The sequence below is a fragment of the Carcharodon carcharias genome, chromosome 5, assembly GCF_017639515.1.
Source record: "Carcharodon carcharias isolate sCarCar2 chromosome 5, sCarCar2.pri, whole genome shotgun sequence".
Taxonomy (NCBI): domain Eukaryota; kingdom Metazoa; phylum Chordata; class Chondrichthyes; order Lamniformes; family Lamnidae; genus Carcharodon; species Carcharodon carcharias.
In genome coordinates, this window is record NC_054471.1 from 17940507 (window position 1) to 17962280 (window position 21774).

General features: G+C 42.3%; 1 protein-coding gene across 1 annotated transcript in view; it reads left to right on the forward strand.

The window, feature by feature from the left end:
• Positions 1-21774, forward strand: part of LOC121278118 (dynein heavy chain 8, axonemal-like) — a 2067071-nt gene that overhangs the window by 547254 nt on the left and 1498043 nt on the right. The window contains 1 exon segment of the mRNA XM_041188205.1: positions 16191-16271. Coding sequence (XP_041044139.1) covers positions 16191-16271 — 81 coding nt within the window.

The following is a 21774-nucleotide window of genomic DNA, read 5'->3' on the forward strand; positions in this document are numbered from 1 at the left end:
AAAAAAGGTGGGGGTGTAGCATTTATGGTTAAAAATCAATTACAGTTGTGAGTAGGGTGATATACTAAATGAATCATCAAATAAGGCCATATGGGTTGCGCTCAGGGATAAAAAAAGGATAGTCACACTACTTGGAGTGTACTACAACCCCCCAAAAAGTGAGAGGGAGACAGAAGAGTAAATAGGTTGGCAGATTTCTGAGAGCAAAAACAATAGAGCAATTATAGTTGGGGACTTCAACTACCCTAATATCAATTGGAATACAAACAGTGTGAAGGGTGAAGAAGGCACAATATTCTTGAACTGCAATCAAGAGAATTTTTATTAACCAGTACGTAACAAGCCCAATGAGAGAGAGAGCGCAATTCTAGATTTAGTCTTAGGAAAGGAAGCTGGCCAAGTGGATGAAGTAACATTGATCTGGAGGTAGTGACCATAATACAGTGAGGTTTAATGTAATTATGGAAAAGGATAAAGATAGAACAGGAGTAAAAGTTCTTGGGGAAAGACAAATTTTACAAAGCTGAGAGATGATCTGGCAAAAGTGGACTGGTTACAGCTACTTGAAAAGAAATCAGTGATGGACCAGTGGGAGGCATTCAAAAGTGAGATTCTATGGACACATTGTAGACATGTCCCCAAAAATAGAAAGGATGGTACTGCCAAATCTGGAACCCCCCTTATGACTTAGAAGCATAACGGTAAGATAAAGCAGAAAAAGCATACGACAGTCAAAAAAAAAAGACTTTGTTAGAGAGCGTAGAGGAATATAGAAAATACGGGGGTGAAGTAAAAAAGGAAATCAGAAAAGCAAAGAGAAGATATGAAAAAATATTGCCAGGTAAAATCAAGGAAAACCCAATTATGTTTTATCAGTACATTCAGTGCAAGAGGATAACTAAGGAAAGTGTAGGGCCAATCAGGGATGTACAACATAACTAATGCATTGATGCAGAAGATGTGGACAGGGACCTTAATTATTATGTTGTCTCTGTCTTCACAAAGGAGAGGGATGATGCAGACATTCTAGTTCATGAGGGGGAGTGTGAAATATTAAATATAATAAGCAGAATGAGGTAAGAAGTACAGGAGGGACTGACATCCCTCAAGGTAGATGAATCACCAGGGCCAGATGAATTGTATACCAGGCTGTAAAAGGAAGCCAGGGAGGAAAGAGCAGATCCCCTGAGGATCATTTTTCAATCCTCACTAGTTGCAGGAGAGATACCAGAGGATTGGAGGTCCGCGAACATTGTACCATTGCTTAAAAAGCATGCGAGGGATAGGCCAAATAATTATAGGCTAGTTAGTCTGATTTCGGTAGCGGGCAAATTATTAGAATCAATTCTCAGAGCCAGGATAAACTGTCACTTAGAAAGGCATGGATTAATCAGGAATAGTTAGCACGATTTTGTTAAAGGAAAGTTGTGTCTTACTAACTTAATGGACTATTTTGAGGAAATAACAAGGAAGAGTGATGAGGGTAGTGCAGTGGATGTGGTCTACATGGATAGTAGGACAATTGACAAGATCCCATGTGGCAGACTGGTCAGACAAGTAAAAGCTCATGGTATGCAGGGGAAAGTGGTTAGTTGGATCCAAAATTGGCTTAGTAATAGGAAACAAAGGGTAATGATCGACAGATGTTATTGCGAATGGAAAGCAGTTTCCAGTGGCTGTACACTACTCCTACAAGTGACTTTTTGCCTTTATCATTTCTCATCTCTACTCAGTTTGGCAGATGGAAATGTGGGAAATGTGAACTTGTCCACTTTTGCAGGAAGAATAGAAAAGCACTATATTATATAAATGGAGAGAGATTGTAGAACTCAGTGGTGCAGAAGAATCTGGATGTCCTGATACATGAGTCAAAAAAAGTTAGTATGCAGTTAGGGCAAGTGATTAGAAAGGCAAATAGAATGCTGGCATATATTGCAAGAGGAGTGGAATATAAAAATAATGATTTTTTTGCTGCAGCTGTACAGGGCCTTGGTGAGACCACATCTGACATTCTATGTGCAGTTTTGGTCTCCTTATTTTAAAAAAAGATATAATTGCATAAAAAACAGTTCAGAGAAGGTTTACTCAACTCATTCCTGGGATGAGGGGCTTATCTTATGAAGAAATATTTAACAGGTTGGACCTATACCCTTTGGAGTTTAGAAGAATGCGAGATGATCTTATTGAAACATATGACGTCCTGAGAGGATTTGATAGGGTACGTATCAGGAGGATGTTTCCACTTGTGGAAGATACTAGAACTAGGGAACACTGTTTAAGAATAAGATGTCTACCATTTAAGATGGAGATGAAGAGAAATGTTTTTTCTCAGACGGTTGTTAGTACGTGGAATTTCCTGCCTCAGAAAGCAGTGGAGGCTGGACCATTGAACATTTTAAACATAGAGTTAGATAGATTTTTGATAGACAAGGGAGTGAAGGGTTATGGGGCCAGGTGGCAAAGTGGAGTTGAGACAAAACCAGATTAGCCATGATCTCATTGAATGGTGGATCAGGCCAGAAGAGCTGAATGGCCTAGTCCTGCTCCTAAGACCTAAGTTCCTATGTACATCCTGGTTTTCTGAATTTAGGTCATCCCTGTTAATACTATCATTAATTAACAGACCCACCCATCTACCGTTTCCTAACCTCCTGCCCTTTCTAAATGCCATGCACACTTCGGTATTCAGGTCCCAATCTATGTACCCTGCAATCACGTCTATGCAATGGCTATCAGGTGTCGTACTTAATTATTTCTATTTGTGCTATCAGTTCATCTGTTTTGTTTTGAATGCTACATGCATTCAGTTACGAGCCTGAGTTTTGTCCTTATAGTATTTTTGTAACCTCTAGCCTTACCTGCTGACTTACTCTTAGATTTGTACTCTCTGTCCCTTCCTGTCATGGTCTGTTTATCATTTCCCATATTAATAACTTTCTTTCTTGCCTTGTCTCTTCTTTTTGATTTATTACATTTTCCCAAATTTGATTGCTTGCTCTCACTATTTAGCTGAAAACATTCTCTAATTCTTTAGTTATGCGGCTCACTAGAACACTGGTACCAATATGGTTCAGATGTAAACCATCCCAAAAGTACAGCCCACCCTTTCCCCAGTATTGGTGTCAGTGCCCCACCGGCAGGAACCCACTTCTCCCATACCAGTTTTTGAGCCACACATCCACTTCTCTAATTTTATTTACCCTATACCAATTTTCATGTGGCTCTGGTAGTAATTGAGGTTCTTTTTTTTAAAATTTAATGCCTTGTCCCTCATACTCTCTATTCAAAACCTCTTTCCTGGTGCTACCAATGTCGTTGGTACCTACATGGACCATGACGATTGGATCCTTCCCCTCCCACTGCAAGTTCCTCTCTAGTCCTGAGGAGTTATCCCGAACCCTGGTACCAGGCAGATAACACAGCCTTCTGGATTCTCGCTCTCAGCTTCAGAGAACAGTGTCTGTCCCCCTGTCAATACTGTCCCCTGCTACCACCTTATTCCTTTTTACTCACCCCACTTGAATGGCTTCCTGTACTATGGTGTCATGGTCAGCTGCAGCCCTCATTCTTGTCCATTCAGGCTGCAAGAACCTCAAACTTGTTGGTCAGTTGCAAGGGCTGGGACTCCTCCACTCCCACCTGTCTCACAGTCACACACAGTCACTGACCAAATCAGAAGATGCCAACCTAAGGGATGTGACGGCCTTCTGGAGCAAATTGTATAGGTAGTTTTCCCCTTCCCTGATGAGTCACAATGTCTGCAGCTCAGCCTCCATCTTATGTACTCTGAGCCAAAACTCCTCAAGCTACAGACGCTTGCTGCAGATGTGGTTGCCATGGATTGCAGTGGCATCCAATAGCTCCTACATGCTGCAGCTGTGACACATTACCTGTCCAGTCATCTGTATTGTGTTAACTAAATAAATTATTGTTTCTTAATTAATTTATAGCTCCCTCTTCACTGAACTCCCATACTCACCAAACTCCCATCTTGACACTTTGTGCACTCAAATCAGCACTCAGTGCAGTTCAGGCAGCAGTGAGGAACTTTATGTGGTGGTCTGTGGACTTTTAGAAATGTACTGTTAATAGGATTAATGTGGAATTTAAGATTGGAAGACAAGCTGCAGGGGTTTTTAAATATATTGGTTTAGACATGAAGCATAATAAGTCCAGAGTACTTTGAATTAGTAACACTCTTAGGGGAGTGTTACTCCTATCCTGGTTAATCTTGTGAGCTTATCACAGACAAATGATGGCACATCTAATGAAGAAGCAGAACAGTTAAAAAGCTTGGCTGGTCAGTTCAACTGGTTATGCAGTTAGACAAGACCAGATGTTAGTTTTGATGTGTTGGAAGTAAGTATCAGGGTGAAGCACCCTAAAGATAAGGATGCTTTAAGGGCAAATTAAACATTTTAAAAATGGAGAAATTTGTTATTAAGTCTCCGTCCTTGAGTGACCCAAAGAACATGAAATTCTTTATTTTTAGTGATGCTTCTCATGCCAGCTTTCCTTGTGGCATTTGAGTACAGCTTGTTTTGCAATATTTTTGGTGGATGAAAAATGGGAAATGTTGTCCTTTAGCCTAGGAAGCTAAGAAAATTTTTTAAAATGATAAAAATTAGCTGTAGAAGCAATGGGCGGGATTTTCCCCACCCGCCGGCGCCAGGATTCAGAATTGGCTTAGTTGTAGGAGACAGAGGGTGATGACAGAAGGCGCTTTAGTGACTGAAAGCCAGTGTCCAGTGGCGTTCCACAGGGATCTGTGCTGGGCCCCCTATTATTTGTCATTTATATAAACGACATAGATGACTATGTGGGGGGTTAGAATTAGTAAGTTTGCTAATGACACAAAGATTGGCCGGGTGGTTAACAGTGAATTTGAGTATCTTGGGCTACAGGAAGATATAGACAGGATGGTGAAATGTGCAGATAAGTGGCAGATGCAATTTAATGCTGAAAAGTGTGAGGTGATACACTTTGGAAAGAGTAATTTGACAAGGAAGTATTCAATGAACGGCATGACACTAGGAAGTTCTGAGGGACAAAGGGACCTTGGTGTGTGTCCATAGATCTCTGAAGGCTGAGGGGCATGTTAGTGGGGTGGTGAAAAAGGCATATGGGACACTTGCCTTTATCAATCGAGGCATAGATTACAAAAGTAGGGAGGTCATGTTGGATTTGTATAGAACCTTGGTGAGGCCACAGCTGCAGTACTGTGTGCAGTTCTGGTCGCCAGAAGATAGGAAGGATGTGATTGCACTGGAGGGGGTGCAGAGAAGATTCACCAGGATGTTGCCTGGGCTGAAACATTTAGGTTATGAAGAGAGGTTGGATAGACTTGGGTTGTTTTTGTTGGAGCAGGGAAGACTGAGGGGCGACCTGATCGAGGTGTAAAAGATTATGAGGGGCATGGACAGGGTGGATAGGGAGCAGCTGTTCCTTTATTTGTAGGGTCATTCACAAGGGGACATAAATTCAAAGTGAGGGGCAGGAGGTTTAGGGGTGGATGTAAGGAAAAACCTCTTTACGGAGAGGGTGATGACGGTCTGGAATGCGCTGCCTGGGAGGGTGGTGGAGGCTGATTTCCTCACATCCTTTAAGAAGTACCTAGATGAGCACTTGGCACATCATAACATTCAAGGCTATGGGCCAAGTGCTGGTAAATGGGATTAGGTAGGTAGGTCAGGTGTTTCTCACGTGTTGGTGCAGAGTTGATGGGCCAAAGGGCCTCTTCTGCACTGTGTGATTCTGTGATTCTGTGATTATATTTGTCAAAATATTCAAGGGTGCACTGAAAATGCCTTGCCCATTGAATGTTACATAGATAATTGTTGCTTATGGGATAATGTCTGCTGTACAAAAAGTGTAAGTAAATTAACGATTGTTAGCATTAAACAAATAGTAGAAGAAAAGGAAATCTCCAAGATCAGGTGGGTTGGCACAAGTCATCAATTATCTGATTGTTTCACAAAAAGGAGTGCTTGTACGAAAAGATTATTGGGTCCTAGAAAAGGCGCACCATTGAATGTGATCGTCTATACATGGAAAATCTTTGTTTTACTTCATATATTTATTTTGAAATCTTATTTCTGAACATTACTTGTTCAGTTTTATTTTGTAAAGAGAGAAAGTGAATCTGTTGATTGTATAAATTAAGGTTAGGTGCACAGGTTGGGGTGGGCCACTCATTGGATAAATACTTGAGCAGATATTCAGGTCAGAATTTTCTGGACCATGCTGTCAGGTTTGAAGTTGGGTGGGGGGCTCATAAAATGCAGTGCCTGGCCTGCCCGCCATGCTTCCTATTTTACAGGATGCAGTGGACGCATCAGGTGGCATGCTCACCCTTCGACCACTTAAAGGCCTCATCGTGCCTCTGCCACTATTTTACCCATGGAAATGAAGGCCCGCGCCAGGTCCGTAGCCCAGTAACTTTAGTTTGATCCTTCTTCGTAGGACTGTGTCCATTGGAGGCACCTCCCCACATTGTCATATCTCCCCTTTAACTCTCCCTCCGGCCTCTCAAACCCAGCTCCCCACCTCCCCCCCTGACCTTTAAACCAACAGTTCGGTTTTCGATGATCTGTCTGAAAATGTGTATACCTCTGCCAAATCCCAGTTTTAAAATGAAAGTCTGTTGATTTTTTTCTCCTCTGTGGCTTATGAATGTGGAGGAATTATTAAATTTAAATGAAAGCATCAGAGCAAACCTCAAAATTGTGAAACAGTCCCCCGGTATCTACACTATTAAACCCCCTCAGGATCTTATATGTTTCAGTAAGATCACCTCTCATTCTCCTAAACTCCAATGGGTATAGGCCCAACCTGCTCAACCTTTCTTCATAATATAATTCCTTTATTTCAGTTGTGTTGCAGTGAGAAACTGCCGAATGAAAGCTTTGCAATTTTTCCAAGACACAGGGAAGGGTGAAGCCATAGAGGTGATTGAAAATAAGATGTGAATTTTAAAACCAAGGCATTGTTGGAGCAAATTAGGTCAGCGAGGAGAGGGATGATGAGTGAAAGGGAATTGGAAATAGGTCAGAGGCTACTCTGGAGTTACCCAAAACCTAGCTTCCATTAGCTCCTCTTCTTCAGGGGTTGGTTAAGTGAGTAGGCAAAGATTTGGCAGATGGAATATAATGTGGGAAAATGTGAACTTGCCCATTTTTACAGGAAGAATAGAAAAGCAGCACACTACTTAAATGGAGAGAGATTGCTGGACTCGTGGTACAGAGGGATCTGGGTGTCCTGATACATGAATCAAAAAAAGTTAGTATGCAGGTACAGCAAGTGATTAGGAAGTGTTACAATCCTAGCTGATGTTAATATTGGACAAGTCAGATCCCAGTGTTAAACCTGGCTTGGTAGATCCTAACTTTGTTTTTTTTTAGGAACTGTGGCGGTCAGTTACTGAATGCATTCACAAGAGTCTACCAGTATACTTTTAACACAAATAATAAAATGTTTATTAAACAAGAAAACAAAGAACTATATTATGCCGGACAAAAATGAAAGATTTCAATACGGATATCAGAAAATGATTCAAACTCACACTATTCCTTTGCTTTCAGCAACACTGACAGAAGATTTACCACTGTCTCAACACCAAGGCTTCTTGCTTGGGTTAGCTCGGTTTCGAACAGTTTTCTTCTAGTGGACTTCTGAGTGTTCACTAGAGGCTTTTCTTCAGCTGATACCTTTCTCAGAGGCACCCAAAATGGCAATCTAAACTTACTATTACTTCAACTTCAGAGCAAACACATGAGTTCCTCATACTCAGTTCCCCAACAGGCTTGCAGGATTTCTTATTAGAGAGATTAGACCTTCTACCTGCACTCTCTTGTATATACACACTAACTGACTACTCTTCTGTGTTTCCTTATACTGACTCTCTGTGTGTCTCTGGAATCCTGTCGCTAGACAACAACAGTTTTTTCTACTTTTTTTAACTTCACTGAATTACTAACTTTTGGTAACCCATCTCTTCACTTCAAGCATTGTAAAACCTTACCAAAAAAGCATGTATACAAACTTTCAGGCACTCAGCTCACAAAAACCTCGAAATGAAAATAAAATGAGGTTTCACTTTTCTTAACACCCAAACACAAAATATAAATTAAACTTAAAGCTATACATTGTACCTAACAGAAGGCAAATCGAATGCTGTCATTTGTTGCAAGGGTAAGTAAAAATAGGAAAATTTTACTGCAGCTCTCTAGGGCCTCGGTAAGACCATAGCTGGAATTCTATGTGCAGTTTTGGTCTCCGTATTCGAAAAAATATATATTATTGTGTTGGAAACAGTTCAGAGAAGGTTCCCTCAACTTATTCCTGGAATGAGGGGCTTATCTTATGAAGAAAGCTTGAACAGGTTGGGCCTATACCTTTTGGCATTTAGAAGAATGATCTGTATTGATCTTATTGAAACATATGAGATCCTAAGGGGACTTGATAGGGTGGATACTGGGAAGATGTTGCCACATGTGAAAGACACTAAAAGTAAGGGATGGTTTAAGAATGTGATGTCTACCGTTTAAGATGGAGATGACGAGAAATGTTTTCTCTCAGAGGGTGGTTAGTATGTGGAATTTCCTTCCCCAGAAAGTAGTAGAGACTGTATCATTGAGTTTATTCAAGGGGAATTAGACAGATTTCTGATAGACAAGGGAGTCAAGGATTATGGGGTGTAGACAGCAAAGTGGAGTTTAGAGCACAAGAAGATCAGTCATAACCTTATTGAATGGTGGAGCAGGCCAGAAGGTCTGAATGGCCTACTCTTGCTCCTAAGTCCTATGTTGCTATGGACTGCTTGTAGTCACAACAGTGGCCACCGTATGAGCCCGGCACTGCTGGGGCTACAGAGTGGCTAGCCAATCAGGTTGCCTAGCAGCTCTCGCACATGGGACTTCCTCATGAGTGAGTGGTGGAAGACCTGTCTGTAGCCAGTTAAGGCTCCATGGAATATTAAATAGCTGTGGGGGAGCCGGTATCAGCCAGGATGCATTCCCCGCCAACTCTTTGGTTGGAGGGGCAGGAAACCCCGCCATCCGAAAAACCTTTTCTAAAGACACACTTGTTGATACTGATGGTGAGTTGTGGAATGTTCATTTGCAATGTCTTACTTAGTGAATATAATGCTGAGTAAAGATTGACTTCTGATCTCAGAACTTCACTAACTGGCTATAACAAACAAAGGAGAGGTGAACATGGAATGGCTACAGGCAGATGGGAGAAAACCGGTGGCAAGTGAGGATGGTCATGAACAAGAGGGGGAAAGAAAGAGCATTGTCAAATATAGCTCTATAGCTAGTTTTACAGGACTAAACAAATAAATCCAAGACAAAAGGATAATACTACACAGATGCTGGAAATCAGAAAAAAACAGAACATGATGGAAACACTCAGCAGGTCTGGCAGCATCTGTGGAACGAGAAATTGAGTTAATGTTTCAAATTGATTACCTTTTGTTGAAACTGGAAATATTAGAGATGTAACAGGTTTTACCCAAGTAGAAAGGCAGGTCAAGCAGAGTGGGGTAAGGAACAAAGAAAAAGGTCTGTGACAAGGTTGAAGGCATGAGAGATTAAATGGCAAATGGGTAATGGTACAAGGCAAAAGATGGAGATGGAACAAGGAGAGAAATGAAGGATGGATCCAATGGAGGCTTAAAAAGGAATAGCAGAATCATATCAAGAGATGGTGTTTAAAAAAATGGGAGGACAGAGATTATGATCTGAAATTGTTGAACTCAATACTGACTCCAGAAGGCTGTAGTGTGCCTAATCAAAAAAATGAGGTATCACATCTTGATCTTACAGTGTTTCATTAGAATAACATAGCTAAGTTTATGCCTATTGACTCAATGGTGGCGTTGCACAAATCTGTCATCCACTCTGCATTTGATCTCCACAAAGTAGAGGAATCTGAATCGTTAACAGCAAATAAATTGCAAACTGGTTTCACGGCCTCGTGAAATTAAATTAAATTAAATTAAATTAAAAGAGCTACTTCAGTATGTCCCTGAGAAGGAGTATAGTTACAGTTCTCTGCAGCCAAGAGTGTAAGCCCCGAAGGTGCCAAGGTTAGGGACATCTACTCGGGCCTGGAGAGAAACTTGTAGTGGAGGGGAAGTTATCATGGTCCGCCTGGGTACCAAGAATATAAGTAGGACTATGAAAGAGGTTCCGCTCAGGGAACATGAGAAACTAGGGGCTAAATTAAAAAGCAGAACCACAAAGGTAATAAACTCTAGATTACTACCTGAGCCACGAGTAAATTCCAAAAACTGAATGCGTGGATCAAAAATTGGTGCGTTAGAAATGGGATTTGATTCATGGGGCACTGGCACCAATACTGGGGAAAGAGAGAGCTATACCATTGTGGATGGTCTTCCCCCAAAATAGGCTGGGAGCAGTGACCGGATGAGTCATATAACTAAGGCTGTAGAGATGGCTTTAAACAAAATAATGGTTCATGTGAGGGAAGATTTACAAAGTTAAACAGAAAGGACAAGGCAAAAGTACAGGGTAATGATATGGGTAATGATAACCAAAGTCTTACAGGAAGGGACAGAGTCTACAAACATAAGACTGCACCAGCATATAAGTTCATAGGGAAAAATGTTAGAGCTATATCTACCAGAATTATATTTTCTTTTAAAATTTGGAAGGACATTGCATTATTTAAGCACTTGAGAGCTGACCTGAATTTTTTTAAAAAAGAAAAGTCATAAGTTCTGGTGGAATTTTCTGTCTCCATTGGTGTAAGGCATCATGGTGGGCATGAATGGACAATATGGCGGGAAGGCCAAAGATCGGTTTCACGAGGCTGTGAAACCAGTTTGCAATTGTCCGCACCACCCGTCAATGGCGGTCCGCGTTTCCTGCCCCCGGACATCCGCAAAATCATTTTAACACATCTGCATATCATTATAAGCCCTGTTCGCCAAAATAATACCTCCATTCTGGATCATCCAAGCACGTTGGAGTGATTCCATGCTGACGTGCTTCACAACAGCATTTAAAATGTATGCGCCTGGTGAGCTGAACTTCAAGAAGAACTCGGAGGTCACTGCACACTACTGTTGCCCAGCGCGAGGGTCGCCCATTGGAATTCAAGGTTCAGGTGCCCTGCATTCAGGCAAGGGCAGAGGCAAGCCGTTTTTTTCCTGGCTGGGTAACAGTAGGCCAGACCAGGTAAGGACAGCAGATTTCCTTCCCTAGGAAGGAAAAATACATTAGCAAACCATATGGGTTTTTATGACAATGGTTTCATGATTGTCATCATACTTTTTAAAAAATTGAATTGATTTTTATTGAATTCAAATTTCACCATCTGGCATAGTGGGATTTGAATCTGGATTCCCAGAGCATTACCTTGTGTCTCTGGAATACTAGTCAGTGACAATATCACTATGCTACTGGGGCAAAGGCTGCACTGCAGTAGGGATGAGTGGGGGGCATAAGGCAGCCTGGTCTGATGGTAGTGCACAAGCACACGTGGGGTGAGAGGAGGGTGGTTGGGGGATGGAAGCAGTCACGCATTAGAGAAACCTTGTAAAAGTGACCATTCCTCTGCAGTTGAGATAGTTCAAGTGCAGCGACATTGACATGCTTGGAGTTGGGCCTCTGGCTTATCTGCCATTCAAGCAATGCAGAGTCATGAAAGTGCCACCAAATGCTCTAGAGCTTTTCACCCCTCAGGCACAAACTGCAAACTAATGAGTGTTTTAGTGGACTGCAGAATAATTGGACAACTGGGCAAGCTGTACAATCTCCTTGCGAAAGCTGGTCATGGAGCAGTCACTGGTGGAGACGCTCACAATCCCTTGCAATGTTATCATCCAGGTTTGGACCAGCCTCCCCCATGGCTCATGCTAACAGTGCAGACTTACAGTGCTGGTTAGGAGAATGCCTCAACCTGAGCTGAGAGCAGACCGTGCAATCCAGTGGGCAAAGCTACCGGCAACCAGATAGGTGGAGTGGGTGGGGTTTTGAGCAGCCATGCAACTCTGGTACAGGAACAGTCCAGATCATCAGCACTGAGCTGGATGACTCTATTTTCAAAGTCCGTGAGGTCCTTGAAGTTAGGCATTCCTCCAACACGACATCTCCTTTTTGTTATGTGCCAGCTTGTCCTGCATGAATAGAAATGGAGAGAGTGTAAGCAGGAAGCCTACCAGTCCAGATGATAAGAATGCTTGGCATGTGTGAGTGGTGAATGGTGCCATAGATGGGTTGAGGACATGATCTGCAGGGCAAATGAAGGTGCGTGTGAGAGAGTGAATGGTGGTCCCTTGAACTGACAGTGAATGAGATCCCTGTGGATGTGTGATGGGTTTGTGGATGTATGAGTTGAGAGTGATGAGAAGAGTGATTTACCCTGATGGAACAGAGGAGATCATTCATCCTCTTTAAGCACTGGGTGACTGTCCTATTCTGTAGAGCATTGGCACTGACCACCACTACCACCACCTCCCCTGCTGGATTAGTGATGTTCCTGACCCTCTTGTGGCCAGAGTGGGGGTAGAGGCCATCACAGCGGGCCTCCACGGCATCCAAAAGGTGCTTGAGGGGCACATCATTAAACCTGGGGGCTGCAGTATTCTTGCCTTTCGGGGCTTTGTCTTGTTAGCAGCAGTCCTGGGCTGGAAGCACTGAGAGTTGTCCATGCGGCTGCACTTTAAATATGGTGCCTGGCCTGATGAAGCGGCGAGGTGATGGCGTGGTGGGTGAATGACAACCCGTCCACCATCGAAACAGCATGTTTCCCTGGACTGCAAATCTTTCTTTTCTCTGCCCCTCTCTTTACTATCTGAATATGAGGGGGGCATTGTCAGATCACTTTCGTGTTTTGAGTGTGTGCAAATAAAGTAACCCTTTGAGTTCATCCTATCTTGAGTTTGCTGTGGGGTTATTCATCAAAATTTTATCACACCAAAACAGAGGGTTTGGTAAATATGCCACCACTTATAAAGAGAGAAACAAATTAAAACACCTTTCTATTTATGGATTGGTGGTGAGAAGATAAATTAGTGCTGTTTAAATTAATACCCTTCCTGTCTATAACATTCTTTTAGCTAAAAGAGTATTTTTTAGTTTATTGCTAAATTAAAGAAAAAAATAGACTTTAGAGGGAAATTAACCTTTAAAACGCCCTCACTCACCAGACTGTAGGGATGGGTAATAAATGTTGGCCCAGCCAGCGAAGTCCACATCCTGTGAATGAATTTTTAAAAATTCAGCAGCATTCAATGCAGACAAAAGAAATGCATGCATCTGTTGCCCTCGTCAATTCCCTCTTAAGTACCTTAACTGGACCTGCCTCCACCACACTGTTAGGCAGTGCCACCCAGATCCCAACTACTCGCTGTGTGAAAAAGTTTTTCCTCATATCTCCATTGCTTCTTTTCCTAATTACCTCAAATCTGTGCCTTCTTGTTCACGATCTTTCCACCAATATGAGTGTTTTTCTCTATCTATTCTGTACAGACCCCTCAATCAAACCTCCTCTCAACTTTCTCTTCTCCAAAGAATACAGTCTCAACCTCTCCAATCTATCTTTATAACTGAAATTCCTCATCCCTGGAACCATCTCCATGGATCTTTTCTGCACCCTCTCTATTGCCTTAACATCTTTCTGTGTTGTCCAGAACTGAACACAATATTCAGCTGATGCCGAACCAATGTTCTGTACAAATTTAACATAACTACCTTGCTTTTGCATTTTATGCCCCTATTAAACCCTATGATATTGTATACTTTATTAACCGCTCTCTCAATCTGTCCTGCCACCTTCAATGACTTATGCACATATAATCCCAGGTCCCACTGTTCCTGTACATCCTTTAGAATTGTACCCTTTATTTTGTATTGTCTCTGTGTGCTATTCCTACCGAAATGTGTCATTTCACTCTTCTGATGCATTAAATTTTATCTGCCACTTGTCTGCACACTCCATCAATCTATCTATGTCCTTTTGAACTACACTATATTCCTCGCTGTTCACAATGCTTCCAAGTTTCATATTATCCACAATTTTTGAAACTGTGCCCTGTACCTTAAGGTTCGGGTCTTTAATATATATCAGGATGAACAAGGGTCATAATACCGACCCTTGCGAAACTCCACTACAAACCCTCCTCAAGTCCAAAAAACATCCATTAACCACCAATCTCTGTTTCCTGTCACTCAACCAATTTTGTATCAATGTCTCTGCTGTCCCAAATTTGCCAGTGACACCACATTGAGATTAGGGGTCTGGTAGGAGATTGTCAATACTGAGGAGGTCTGGAACAAACTTCAGAAAGAGGACATAGAAATAGGACATAGGAAATAGAATGGAGGAATAGAAAAGCAGTACACTATTTAAATGTAGAGAGATTGCAGAACATGGTGGATCTAAATGCCCTGATACATGAATCACATAAAGTTAGTATGAAGCGTTTAGGAAGGCAAATGGAATGTTGGCATTTATTACAAGGCTAATGGAATATAATTGTAGGGAAGTTTTCCTGCGTCTGTACAGGACATTGGTGAGACCTATTATATGAACATGTGAATTTGAGGCAGGAGTAGGCCCCTCGGCCCTTCGAGCCTGCTCTGTCATTCAATAAGATCATGGCTGATCTGACTTTAACCTCAACTCCACATTCCTGCTGGCCCCCGATAACCTTTCACCCCCTTGCTTCTGAAGAATCTATTTACCTCTACCTAAAAAAATATGCAAAGATAATGCCTCTACCGCCTTTTGAGGGAAAAAAACAAAGACTCATGATCCTCTGAGAGAAAAAAATTCTCATCTCTGCCTGAAATGGGTGACCCCTTAATTTTAAACAGTAATCTCGAGCTCAAGATTCTCCCACAAAAGGAAACATCCTTTCCACATCCACCCTGTCAAGTCCTTTCAGGAACTTATATGTTACTCTTCTAAACTCCAGTGGATACAAGCCTAATCTATCCAACCTTTCCTCATAAGACAACCCAATCATTCCAAGTATCAGTTTAGTAATCGTATGCTTACCTATGTTTTGATCCTAGACTGTAACATTCAAGGTTAATATGAGTTGCATATGAATTCACAGACAACCTGTGGTCAGTGGGGGGACTGGAGTTGGGCGGTTGGGAGTGTTTGGGTGGTCAGTTAGGGGATCAGGTGCCCATTTGGGAGTGGGGGTCTGGTGGTTGGGGAGGTGGTCAGAGGGGGGTGGCCAGTTGGGGTGTTAGGTGCTGGGGGGAGCCATGTGGGGTTGGGGGTTGCAGTTCTATGGTTACCCAGGAGTCAGGAGTGGTTTTAATTCTTCTAACCTTTCCTGAGTAACTATTCTGGTAAGACAGTAAGACCCATCCAAAGTTTACGATTTATGTCATAATTTTGATTGTTCGGATTGCAGGACAATTGCCCAACAGAAGTTTGAACTTCCCAAGCAATTGCTGTGTAATCTTTAGTTGGTGACCTCCAAGTTGCTTGGGAGGGGGCGGCAGGGGTTGGGGGCAGTTGCATCTGGGGTGCCCCCAGTTACGACCTCCTGGAGCTCAGAAGTTATGGGCCAATAACAGCAACAAGGGTAGCAGACAGATGGAAACACCACCACCTGGAAGTCCCCCTCCAAGGCACTCACCATACTGACATGCAAATATATCACCATTCCTTCAGTGTCACTGAGTTAAAACCCTAGAACTCCCACCCCTAAAAGCACTGTGGGTGTTCCTACGTCACATGGACTAATGCAAATCAAAAAGGCAACTCACCACCACCTTCTCAAGGGCAATGAGGGATGGGCAATAAATTCTGGCATAGCCAGTGACACCCACAAGCCATGAACAAATTTAAAAAATAATCCCAGAATGCCATCTGTGTGTTCTTCTGAAGCAAATTCTACCTCCTTACCCACTTCCAAACTTCAAATCTGAACACTGAAAAATAGGCACAATTTCTCAGGACGGATCTTCAAACACTCCTTTACTGCATTTAATTTCCTTAGTGGAGAGAATAGCATAAATCTGAGTTGCTGCTTTGAAGGCAAAATGGGAAAATCTTCTATTCACAACAGATTTAATAGCTAAGATCAGATTCTGGCTGATTTTTCAGAATGAAAATTTAATTCAAATTAGAGTTGATCAATGGGAACAGAATCAATTTTACGTCTTAAAACTTTTCTCATTTTATATTTCTGCAATCAGTGTGTTCTTCAATCATTTGAGAATGTTTGCCAAAGAATTCCTTCTGAGTATGTGACATTGATAACACCAAAAATTAAAAAGGTGAGTAAGACGTTATTTAGGTAAAAAAGATATTTTTGCTATATTCACCTTGTCACTTCACTAACAAGTTCTCATTGATGATAAAAACCTAAATGCAACATTTTGTCTTAATTAATTTCATACAGTACAAAAAGACCAAGGACTAATGAACTGTCTAGAATATCCCATTTTTTCTCACAACCAAAAGATAACTTTACCTTCTTTTGTAGTGGTTTAAGGAAATTGACAGCCAGTTTTACATGTCAATTTTCTTCTCTATTGATGTCCAATTTACTGCCGAGGAATTTTTAGTATTTTAGTATTCTAAGTTAAAACAATATTTGTTCAAGTACCAACATTCATTTTATGTTCATGGATAGGCACGGACACACAGACAAAGACAGGATTAATTAATAACCGCAGAGTAAAGGTACCCCTAAGTAGCAGTGACCACAGTATGGTTGAATTTTACATCCAGTTTGAAGGAGAGAAGAACAGTTCTAAGACTAGTATTTTAAACTTAAATATGGGCAACTGTGTGGGTATGAGAGCTGAACTTGCTGAAGTGAACTGGGACACTAGGCTAGAGGATAGATCAATACAGGAGCAGTGGGAGACTTTCAAGGGGATATTTCATAATATTCAGAATAAGTATATTCTATTTATAAAGAAATATTCTAAGGGGAGGACCCACCATCCTTGGTTAACTAAAGAAGTTAAGGAAAGCATCAAACTTAAAGAAAAAGCATATAACTGTGCAAAGATGAGTGGCAGGTCAGACAATTTGTCAGAATATAAAGAACAACAGGGAATGACTAAAAGGTTAAACAGGAGAAAGAAATTAGAGTATGAGAGGAAGCTAGCTAGAAATGTAAAAACAGAGATAAAGAGCTTCTTCCAGTATTTAAAATGGAAAAGAGTAAGTAAAGTGTCAGTCCTCTATAGAGAGAGTGGAGAGTTAATAGTAGATAATAAGGAAATGGCAGATGAAATGAACAATTATATTGCTTTAGCCTTCACTACAGAGGATACAAAAAATATTCCAATAATAGCCGCAAATCAAGAAGTGGACAGGAGAGGGGAACTTGGTGAAATTACAATCACTAGAGAAGCCTTACTGAACGAGCTGTTGAAGCTGTGGGCTGACAATAGTCAGGGTCCTAATGGACTTCATCTTAGGGTCTTAAAAGAGGTGGCTGATGAGGTCATAGATGCATTGGTGTTAATTTTCCAAGATTCGTTAGATTCTGGAAAGTTTCCATCTGGATGGAAAATTCCATCAGACTGGAAAATAGCAAATATAACCCTTCTATTCAAGAAGGGAGGGAAGTAGAAAACAGGAAACTATGGGCCAGTTAGCCTGACGTCTGTCATGGGGAAGATGCTAACCTCATTAAGGAGGTTATAGCTGGGGACTACTACGGCTGATTGTTGTAAAAACCCATCAGGTTCACTAATGTCATTTAGGGAAGGAGCTCTGTCATCCTTAATGTCTGGCCTATTCATGCACTCTGAATTGTTCAGCAAGTCTTCACAATTGTGGAATCACATCTCTAACAGTAGACATTTTCTTTTGGGTTTTCCAAGCACAGACTGGTTGATCACAGTCTGTACTCTGCCTCTCATGACCAACCGAAGGAACATGCTGATTGATTCAATCAGTCAATTGCTGGGACATACAACCTACATATGAAATTCATACACAATGTTTTTCAATTGTATGGTGGATACAATGTCTTTCTGGACTGACGGCAGCATCCTGTTAATGGAAAATGCCACTCAAATAGTCACTGCATAGTAGCAGCTTGAAACTGCTTGTTTAACCTGCTGTTCAAATTTTTCAGATAATTTGCCACTTACTACGTAAAAAAGATTCTCTTCATGTTGCCATTGCTTCTACTGTTAATCACCTTAAACTAGTGTCCCCTGGGTCTCGACTGTTCTGACCCTTACCACTTGCTTACTATGTACGTGCTGGTAAGAGATATTTTTGGTCCCTATTTATGTTAGCTGACATTCTGATCTAATTTCTCTCTTTGGCAGTTCATACTTTCTTCTTTACTGTGCTCTCAAAATATTGTATTTGGCCTGATTCTTGCTTGGAGAATTCACATGGCATGCATCATACACCCGCTTTTTTGCTTCATCATATTTTTTATCTCTCGCGCCATCCAAAGAGACCTAGTTTACATCATTGTTGGAATGTACCTAGCCTGTGCCTGAAACATTTCATCCTTAAATAACCATCATTTTATTAGTGTCTGAGGTAGGACTAGATGGTATCTTGGATGAGAGACTTGTCCTATGATGAGATACAAAGTAAATTGGGGTGATACGCTCTGGAGTATAGCAGAATGAGAGGTGGGGCTGTCTTTAATGCTTCCCTGTCAGCAGGTTTGAAGGTGAAGTGCATGTTAAATCTGGCAGGCACTGTCCCTGCCACCTACCCACCCACCCCTGCGCACTTAACGGTTTCATTCCTCCACCACCTCATTAAACTAGTGGCAGGAGAGGTCCACGCCAAGTGTCCAGACCTGGCAGCTTTCACTGCACAGGTTGGTGGCAGGCAACGGTGGGGGGGCTGGTCTCCCCTTAACATGCCCCCTAGGGCCATTAGAGCACCACCCCACCCCGCCAGATTTCACTCCCCCCACCACCAAATTTCACTCCCGTACTGGCCACTCTACCCTGGCACCTCTCGGCAACCTGCCAGTTTGGCCCCAGTGAGTCCCCAGACTCACCAAACTCAGTGCAGCACATGTTCATCCCAGCTTTGCTGCAGTACCAGTAGCAGAATACCCACCTCAACTCCATAACTACAGGACAACTGTCTAGAGCAAAGGCAGGCTCCTCCTTGTCTCTTCAGTGGGGGGTGCAGGATCTATTGCACTCCATTAAATCCAGTCCCTGATCTAATTGAAATGTACAAGATACTGAAGGGGTTTCATAAGGCTTTTCATAAGAGAAATTTTTCCCCTGGTTGGAGAATCAAGAGCACGGGAATATAGCCACAGGATAAGGAGTTGTCCAGTTGAAATCCACTGGAACTTATACCCCAGAGCGTTGTGGATGTTCCATTCTTGAGTGCATTCAAGACAAAGATTAACAGAGTTTTGACCTGTTAGGGAATCAAGTTATATGAGGGCCAGGAAAGTGGCATCAAATACAGCAGACCTGGACAATATCCAGGCTTGGGCTCACAAATGGCAAGTAGCATTTGCAACACGGACGTGCCAGGCAATGACCATCTCCAACAAGAGATAATCTAACCATTGGCCCTTGACATTCAATGGTATTACCACTGAATCCCCATTATCAACATCCTGGGCATTACCATTGACCAGAAACTGAACTGGACTAGCCATATAAATAATGTGGCTAGAAGAGCAGGTGAGAGGCTAGGAATTCTGTGGCAAGTAAGTCACTCCTGACTCCCCAAAGTCTGTTCACCATCAGGAGTGTGATGGAATACTTTCCATTTGCCTGGATGAGTGCAGCTCCTACAACACTGAAGAAGTTTGACTCCATCCAGGATAAAGCAGCCCGCTTGATTAGCACCTCATCCACGAACATTCACTCCCTCCACCATTCTCCACCATTGACGCACAGTGGCAGCTGTATGTACCATCTACAAGATGCACTGCAGGAACTCATCAATCTTCCTTAGACAGTACCTTCCATACCCACGACTACTACCAGCTAGAAGGACAAGGGCAGCTGATAGATGGGAACACCACCAAGTTCCCCTCCAAGTCACTCATCATCCTGACTTGGAAATATTTTGCTGTTTCTTCACTGTTGCTCGATTAAAAACCTGGAACTCCCTAACAGCAGTGGGTGTACCTAGAATACAGGGACTGCAACGATTCAAGAAGGCAGCTCACCACCCCTTCTGAAGGGCAATTAGGGATGGGTAATAAATGCTGGCCTAGCCAGTGAAGCCCACATCCCATGAATAAACTTTAAAAAGGTAGTCACAGTTGCATTGAATGGCGGGGAAGACTCAGGAAGGTGAATGTTCCACTCCTGCTCCTGTTTCTTATGTTCTTATTTTTATTTTTATTCATAACCTTGAATCAAGGGACAGCCAACAGTGTCACAAGTTTCTGCCATGGGTCTTAATGTGACTATGCAGACCAATTTTTTGATCCGCATATCTTTAGGAAAATGGGGAGGATGTCCTATGAGGTAGTGAGATCCAGAGTTCAGGGTTTACTTCCTTTTCTTTCCTTCTCTGCTGCCACTCTGTCTCAATGTTAAGATGTTGGGACACAAAACACAACGCAGTTTGATGGACAAGTTATTGCCATTCTGAATGATTGGTAGCAAGCAGAAGGAAGACAATGACATAGTGGTAATGTCGCTGGGGTAGTAACCCAGAGGCCCAGGCTAATGCTTTGGGGACAAGGGCTCGTGGAATTTAAACTCAAATTAATAAAAATCTGGAATTGAAAACTAGTCTCAGTAATTGTGACCATGAAACTGTCATCGATGGTTGTAAAAATTCATCTGGTTCACCAATGTCCATTAGGGAAGGAATTCTGCCATCAGAATGCCTTTGAAGCATACCCTTTTCCCTTCTCTGGAACATTGGCCATTTTGGAGTCATCCTTTAGGGAGGGAAATCTGCCGCCTTACCTGGTCTGACCTACATGTGACTCCAGACCCACAGCAATGTAGTTGGCACTTAACTGCCCTCTGAAATGGCTGAGCAAGCCATTGAGTTTAAGGGGCAATTAGGAATGGGCAACAAATGCCAGTGATGTCCACATCCCATGAAAGAATAAAGAGAAAAAAAGTGCATCCCAGACATTAAGATCAATGGTGCCACACTTCAAGGGGAGCATCAAAGTGCCTTTGCAGCATGTTCTTTTACCCTCCCTGGAATATTGGCCATTTCAGAGTTAAGAGAACAGGACCTGACTATCTGGATACAATGTCCAGTCCATCGAAGTAGACTTTATAGGAGTTTTGCCTGAATGTTTGTGCAGCTGGCTTCAAGAAGGGCTCCAGTATTTGTTCGGTGGTCCTCTCATTGACTCTGGAGGATTTGACAGATTATCGCTGATGGAATTTCTCTAGTGCATTTATTTGTTGCTGATAACAGGTCAGATCTCACTGCAGTACAGGTGTGTGGTGACATCAACTGCTATGTACACCAAAGGTAGAATCCTCCCAAATTTGCGGTAGCAGGCAGGAAAAAGAACGTTCTACCCACCGGCCGCAATGGTGGCTTTTCATGCTGAATTGTCCCAAACCTCCTCATTAATCATGCATTCCCAGGAAACACGCCATTTCTGATTCACCCCCTGATTTGCCCGCCACTCCGTCACCTCACCAATTCATCACGCCGGGTGCCATATTTAAATTGCAGCCATAAGCCCACCTCTCACTGCTTCCAGACCTGGACTGCTGCACAGAAGACATGGTCCCAAAAGGCAAGAAAACATCAGGCATCCGATTAAATGACGTGTCCCTGGAACACACTTTTGGATGCCATGGAGGCCCACCTTGATGTTGTCTA